Source organism: Stegodyphus dumicola, chromosome 1 (assembly GCF_044657685.1).
Source record: "Stegodyphus dumicola isolate Sdum_Otavi_A_Nest chromosome 1, ASM4465768v1".
Classification (NCBI taxonomy): Eukaryota; Metazoa; Arthropoda; class Arachnida; order Araneae; family Eresidae; genus Stegodyphus; species Stegodyphus dumicola.
In genome coordinates, this window is record NC_140768.1 from 23,220,260 (window position 1) to 23,228,458 (window position 8,199).

Here is an 8,199-nt window from a genome sequence, read left to right on the forward strand (position 1 = left end):
GTAATTTTTTAATTCTTAGATTTCCTAGAAAGCGCCTTGCACGAAATTCGTTGCGGATTGCATGACAATTAATTAATTTTAGTCCTAATCGAAAAAGATGAAGTAGTCAATGTAAGTCAAACGTGTAATATCAGCAAGAAACAACAATAGAGAAGAACTTCAAAATAAAGCTAACAGATAAAAAATACATCTCAAATGCATATCATCGCTTGTACATCTAAAGAAAAGTTAGAAACTCTGATGAGAGAAGAAAGTTAAGAGGTCCCTTGATGAAGCTGTAAATTATGCAACTTAGTTTAAACAATTAGATCGTAGTCTATAAACAAGATGGTTCATTAATTTTCCTTTCAGACTCTTTCGGAAGTGGTTCACCAAAAGCCAAACTCAGTAGACAGTGTTCATTGAATATATATAACAGTAAATATTTATGCAATTACTGAATTTAAAGAATTTGAAACAATTTGGTAATATTTTTCACTTTAATGTAAGATCTGTTTTAATTATTTTGTAAAGTTTATCCAAAGTTTTTAATAGTTATTTTTAGTTAAAGCTACTTTCCTGTCCTTCCTAATTTCAGCTTACAATTTCCTATCAGAATGTGTTTTTAGAATCGCGTTTAATGCAAAATGAGTAAGAGTGGTGTTTAAATTCCGTTGGCTTCGTGAGAGAGCCTCAGAGTTTCTGACTAGCGCACGTTTGCCAAGTCTCTCTCTAAGCTGTTACTACGCTCGTCCGCATTTCAGGCCCTTGATAGCTTGGCTAGCTTATTCGATATTTAGAGGCCACCTACTTAGAATTTTGATAGCTTCGGCTATGTCTTTCTTCTTATTACTTTTGTGTTCAAGCCCAAGTGGAGGCTTTGCTGTACGCCCTGAGAAAGGGGCCGACTGTTTTAATTCTTATTTTGAGGAATAAAGGGTAATTAGCCCTTCTTGAGTTTATGTCTCTGTTCCTGAGCTAAAGCGATTATTCTCTTAGCTGTTCATGAAGTTCCTACACATTTAGCTGTTAGGTAAAAGGGTGGTACCTCACAATTTAAAAATATTCTTCACTTACTATCTTACAAAAATTTAAATATAAGGTAATTTTGAAGTCTTTTTTCTATTGCATAATTCGCTACTTATCTTACACATTAATTCCTAATTATTTATAAAATTATTAACATCAGTGTTTTTACAAACCAATGTACTACACATTTGTTTCAGCATTTTTCTTTAACACGTTCCAAAAGTCTTGAAAATCTTAATTCTATTTATGCACATCTGTAACTATCATCATCGATATCTCTAAGATGATCATCTCAGAAAAAGATCAAAAAGGTTTTTTACTCGGAAGGGGCTTTGTCCCTGACGGACTATTGTTTTCGTTTTGCGATTTTGGGTTGAATCACTATAAATCTCCGTTTCACTTTTCAAACTGTTGACACCAAATTTTAGAGTCCTATAAATGTCCGTTTCTCTTTTCTAACGGTTTCCACCAAATGCTAGAGTACTGCATTACATTTGAAGAAATTAAATAATAAAAAATTTGGCATAAATGTAGGTATATTTCTTGCATTGTGATAAAACAACGGTGCATGGAGCCATCGAATTTTGAATGACATAATTTTCCTACGAATATGGGCATGTGGAAGAACAAATTTGAAATTTAGAATTTGTTTTATTATCTCTTCCATATTTTGTAAAACTTTAACGAATTTTTGAGTAAAAAAGTATCGAATAAAAGTATTATTATGTTAAATCTCTTTATAACAAAGTTGAATGCTTTCAGTCTCTTGGAAATTAAATGCACATCACAAACTATCTGATAATGTTTTACAAAATTAGAACGTTTGCTTAAATCAATTCATAATTTTAGTGCTTTTAAAATATCTTGAAATACTATTTATTAGCCCAAAAGAGCGTTAGCTCAGAAGGCCTATTAATATTCGTTTTGGCATTTTACGTCAATTCACTATAAACGGCAAATCACTTTTAAAATTGTTGCCACCAAATATTATCGACTTGTATTATATTTAAAGGAATTAAATAAGAATCTGCATAATTATATGTATGTTTCTCACGCTGCGATAAAACAATCGTAGCCATCAAATTCTGAATAACGTTCGTCTCCACCCCAATATGGGCATCCGGAAGCCAAAATTTGGTATTTGAAATTTGTTTTATTATCTATTTCATATTTTGTAAAGCATTTATAAGTTTTTGATTAAGAAACTCAGCGATTTCAAAGCGAATGATAGCAACACTGTAGCGAAAAAAAAATTATCTCCAGCGCGCGAGACTGTGTATCGGAAATTCTAAAGATATGCTCTTTTAAATATTTTGCGATATTGCTCTTGAATTGAATTTTATGGTTTAAGTGCAAAGAACATGATATTTTATAAATAAAGGTAACACACAAAACGTTAAAAAAATTACCCTTTAGGTGTAATTTTAAAATCTAAAAGCTTTCAGAATTTCTTTTTTTCTTGTTTTATTGATATGATTTTTTATTTAGAAGATATTTGTATTTGAAACATAAAGTAATTTATGTTCCAAATATAATCATGAATCTTAATCATTTTAATTATATGCATTAATTTTATTATATATAAATGAGATATAAATGATTCAAAGCAGTTAATACCCTAATTGTTACTAATTACATAAAAATGAAATGTATATCCATTGATATGAATGTAGTAATGATTTCATCCTAAGAAGAATTCCTACTATGATTCTGAAACAGATAAAAACGCATCAAAATCTTTTGTTTTGATTTGTGACTCTAAGGAATTAAGTCACAGCGATATCAGCTTTTCATTTCAGTTTAGATACTCATTCTTTCAGTAATTCGCTAATTTTAAATTTTTCTGCCTACCTTTGATAACTGTAAATAATAAAAGGAGGCCTAGAATATATGACAGCTATTTGATTCTAATTTAACATCTTTTCTAAACTAGAACACCAATTCTATCCACTAAAATCACTAGCGCCTTTCATGCGAAAATTCTCCAATGCAAAAATTTGTAAGAGTTAATGAAAGAAATATTCTACAAATTGGTTAAAAACATTCTAAACCTATTGCTTTTAAATGCATACAAAATTACGGATCATATTATAATTATGTTACATCAGAACTGATTTATTAACCTTTTACAACTGTCAATATCTCAATGTTTTGAAAACGTCTTTAGAATTTCAAGTCTCTGACGTGCCGTTGCTTTGGAAACGGTACGGATTGATAAATATTTTTAATTCCAAGATTGGTATTCTTCTCTGCTAATACAACATATATATGTATGTGTGCGTCTTCTTGCTTTTAGAGAAAAGAATGGAGAAGAAGACAAAAAACAGAATGCATACGTAGCAAAAATATTCTAAATTTAATATGCAACATTTTAAAAACTGAAAACTGAAATCTTGAAACTCGAGATTTGAAGGCTGTGGAACTAATTAGAGAACCAAAAAATACTTTGATATTCTAAGAACTGGGGAAGCGGTCGTGTTAAAGCTGCCATGTTCTTTATGTTCTGGTAGTGATGATCATCTTAAGAGTTGACTTCTATGAGAAAGTTCATTGTATTATTTTATTTGTTCTTGCAATATAGGAAGTAATGGAACCATCTGTTTTTTTCTATATTTAATTTGAGCAGTTAACTTTATAATTATTTTTGCTATATTATTTTATCTTTTATACCTTCAAATACAAAATTTCTTCTGAAAAGAAGAGACCACCCTATTTGTCTCTCACAGACCTTTCGTATCAAATGAAATTTAGATATTTAGAATGTCAGATGTTTATAATTTTATTATTTAGTAAAATTTAATCTGCAAATTTATGGTAAAAATTTTAGATTACATCTAGTAATAAAATTAAGGTAATTAATGGTGTTTTACCTTAACTTCTTAGAGACAAAGTATGTATATAATGGAAGAGTAACTTGGATATGTTCTAAAAATATTTCGAGGAATCATCTGAGTTATGATGCATTGATCTGTTTTCATTCATTATTTAATATAATTTACATTGAACAATTTTAATAATATTTCAATTCTTATTCAAGAATTGAAATGTAAACACACTTTCCATTTCCTTCCAATTCTTTCCTAACAAGCAAATTTTATCTTATATTCTTAAGCAATTTTTTTTCAAAATGAATTAATTAGTATGCATCGCTTTTAATGGTAAAACGTTTTTTCACTTATGCCTATGGATGACTATCAGTTGTGTCATAAAAAAAGTGAAATCAGGTTAAGTACGACCTAACAATCTTAACATAAATATAACCGATATTTTTTAAATATACGATTTTCTTGAAAAAGCTTTTTCCTTATGTGATGATGGGAAATTAATATTATAAGACAGCAAAGTTTGCTTGTTTTTAATTTTTTCTAGCTATTTCATGCAAACTTAGTACATATTTTCTCCTATGACGCAGTTTTTAGAGGCCAAGAATTTGGATGAGTCGTAATTTCTTTAATCCGCGTTAAATGTTAGTTACTGAAAAACATATAATTGCTGATTCCTTAAAGAACACCAATTTTTATTAATTTAAGGTATTTTTCTAATTACGAAATATTTTATTAGTCATACGTTGGATGACTATAAAAATTATTGTAAACACAAAAGCATACTGCTTGTGTGCATTTGTCTCAGCCGATTCTTGGTACGATACTTGCACTTTTGAAACTACGTTAAGTGTTGATCTGGAAGGCCAGAGTGGGCCCTTTAGCACATGTAGTTCGGGAAGGTTCTGCACAGTTAAGCAACTGCCATCAGTTGGGCTATGACCATGTCGCTGGGGGTCATTCACTAACTGAGGGGCGCTAAGCCTAATAGGACAATAAGTTTTCTTTGACTGCTCGTTATCAGTTCGCATGTAGCTATCAGTGATCCGCGTTTTTGTATTATTAAATACGTGACAAGTTTTCACTTCACAAGCTTTCTCTCATAGATTCTACCAGATTTTCACTAATGAAAAGGCTATATACCTGTTTGTTTCTTGGAGTGGTGATAGACTGTCGGGGGCGTAATATTACTCGGGATAGCCCTCATTGTACAGAAGGAGACAGACTGGTAGAAGAAAAATATAATGTGGTAACTTACCTTGAGGAGGCAGTCTTCCTGTATGTTGGGCAGCTGCCTGTCCTCAGCCATGGCTGGCTGAAAGCCTTACGGGGTCAGGTTTGGCCTTGGGGACGGAAGAGCGTTTCTTGCCGCAGCATCTCCATCCCGGCTACTGCGGCGACCCCTAACGGAGATCTCCGCCGCATCCCGAGCACCCCCCACCTCCTTGATTCCGTCTCCAGATCTCGCCCCTCTTGCGGTGGAACTGTCTACGCAGGCGCGCTGTGGCGATTGCCGTCATTTACAGCAAACTGCTGTCATGAACATATTCACTTCGATTATGAATCTCCAGTGGCCTTTTTCATCTTATTCTGGAAGAGATTAATTAGACCGTAAAAGACCGCAAAATATTCATGAAATTATTATTCATGCTTGCTTTAAAAAAACCTAGGAAAGCTTTTTTTAAAATTTGAACTCAAAGAAAAAAAAAATTTTTTTTTGAATGATTTTTGAAATCAATATTATAATTTTTACTAAAACTACAACAGTGGCACATAATATTTCTCAAGATAATGGTAATATACTGCGTTAGTTACTGCTGGTTATATTAGTTAGTCCAAAGGAAAAACATTTCGTACTTTCAAAACAGTATATTCTTTTCGTTAAGAGTTAAGAATACTAAAATATGTGTTAGTGGTAATTACATATTTTATATATTTATATTCGTTATAATATTAACATAAAGAAGTAAATTTAAGTATCTCTCCAAAACGTAAAGAATAAGATTTAATACCTCTCCAAGTTTTACGTTTTTAAATACCGAGATTGAACTTGTAGGACATTTTATGTGTGAGGAATACTCTCCATTTATTCATCAATTTTTTCTCCTCATTTTGTTTTAATATTTATGATATTAAATAGTAACACATTAAAAAGAATGTTTCGTTATTAATTCTGGCTTTCCAAAAATGTGCACTTAATAAAAAGGGTTATTTCATATCAAAATATATAATACAGAGTCTCCGGGAACGAATGGTGGGATTCCATGAGGTTTCTGGGAAGTATATCTTATGTAAAATGGATTGAAAGTCTGTTTTACATAAACCCCAGAAACCTGGATGTAAAATGGATTAAAAGTCCGTTTTATTTAATTCAGTGGCTCAAAAAAATCGCTAACAAAGTTAGTTTATTTCAGTATTAACAACCTTACAGATGTCATAATAATATTTATTTTCCGTCCATTCTCTGGAAAAAGAAACAGGTGTAGCCTTATAACTGTGTATTTTTCTCTACGAGATGGTTACATCATTTCTTTCGTTTTTTACAAAACTAATTTTAATTATCTGATTTTTTTGCGAAAAAAACCTCATTTTTGACAACGTTTCGGGAAACAATTTCTAGCAAGTAAGGTCAGATTGTTTAGCGAACCGTGGATTAGGTTCATTTCTGCCAATTCACTGTCCCCAAAATCGGCATTCCAGCTCTTCTCGCTCATGATCTAAAAAGCTGAGCGATGTTCCATTTTTATTGAAAGAAAATTTCGACTCAGCATCTTCTATTTCCATGGTCAGTTTAAAGGTACAAAACGATGTGTGGCATACCCGAACATATGTTGAAGTTGATATTAGTTTCAATAAAGAATAGGTTATCCAATTGCTTATTAGGCTGCACCAGAGATCTCAAATGTGCTTTCATGTATAGCAAATGAAATTTAAATTCCCAGGTTTGGCAATTACAACGATTTACATAACCGTTTACATGAAATGTGATCTCCTTGGTAAGGAAGATATTTTTAAGACATTCTGGTTCAAGTCTCTGTAATATTGTAATAAGATATATAACACTTCGATGGAATGTAACAATTGAATTTTATTGAGATGTACCCTGAATCTTTTACGCATGATGTACTAAACAATTTTTAGGCAGTCCTAAATGTTGACTACGAAGTTATGAAGTATTTCTCCTGCCTTCTTTTCGTGACTTCGTGGTGTAGTGGTTCTGCACGCTGGACCGGTATTTTAGATGTCCGTAGTTCGATTCCCGGCGAAGGCGGTTGTTCAGGTTTCATCTCTCCGGCCTCCAAAAAACATTCTAATGTCTCTACAAAGTGAAACGGACCTTAAGAGTATTCACAGTTTGAAGTGAGGAGCGTTTATTGTTCATAAGCGTCTTGTGCACACAGTAAAAACATTTGCACATAATAGTTTCGAGTAACTCAATTGCATTTTAAAACTAAATCAAATAGTCAGGCGAAGTTGAACTAGAGATAATTAACACGAGTTGGCTCTTAGATCTACCACTGAAGTAGACAAAACCGGCAATTAATATGCACGGTTGTAAAACAGGAAGCTTAAATCAGCGAAACAACGTGGCCGAATGGCAACACACACTCTGTCTGAAATAACTCAAAAAATATCATGTTCTTCGCACTTAAACCATAAAATTCAAATCAACAGTAACATCACAAATTATTTAAAAGTGCATATTTTAAAATTTCCAGTACACAGTCTCGCGTGCTAGAGATAAAATTGTTATTTTTTCGTACAGTGTTGCCATTGCTCGCTTTAAACCTTCATTACTATATAAAGTTCATTATTATTTAAACCTTCATTACTATATAAAGTTCATTATTATTTAAACCTTCGGTAAAAGTTTACAATTGGGTGCCCCTTGTTTTTGGCTGTTCTTTTTTGGCGCCAAGATTGGCGCCTGGAAGGCACAATTTCAAGATGGCCGCTACACAAAACCAAAATAAAAAATCAAAGAATTGCACAAGCTCAGTGTCCATGTACACATCGATCTTTTTTCACTTAAAAAAACATCCCAGAATTGCACAAACTAGGCATTGCGCACTGTCTTAAATTTGTCCATGTACACATCAATCTATTTTCATTAAAAAAAAATCAGGAAGCTAAAACAAAGTTAAAACTATCATGGTAACCGGAAATGAGGTTTCATCGCCAAAATTTAAAAAAAAAATTATCGCTAATCGAAGGGGCACCCAATTCTACACTATAGCCAAACCTTTACTATATAAAGTTCCTTCATTACTATACAAAGTTAAACTTTCATTACTATATAAATTTAAACCTTCAATACTCTATAAAGCTCTAGTTAATTTATGTGTCCTTGGCCACTAGAACTTTAGTG

At 32.1% G+C, this 8,199-nt stretch overlaps 1 protein-coding gene across 3 annotated transcripts in view; it reads right to left on the reverse strand.

Moving 5' to 3' along the window:
* LOC118191037 (dual specificity tyrosine-phosphorylation-regulated kinase 4-like) overlaps positions 1 to 5,267 on the reverse strand; it is a 74,096-nt gene extending 68,829 nt beyond the window's left edge. The window contains exon 1 of one of the 3 annotated variants that reach the window (XM_035361826.2): positions 5,089 to 5,267. In XM_035361826.2, the coding sequence (XP_035217717.1) occupies positions 5,089 to 5,139 (51 nt within the window). In that variant the 5' untranslated portion in view covers positions 5,140 to 5,267. The remainder of the gene's footprint in view (positions 1 to 5,088) is intronic. The other 2 variants (XM_035361824.2, XM_035361825.2) reach the window with 2 other exon arrangements.
* Between the last annotated feature and the right edge of the window lie 2,932 nt (positions 5,268 to 8,199).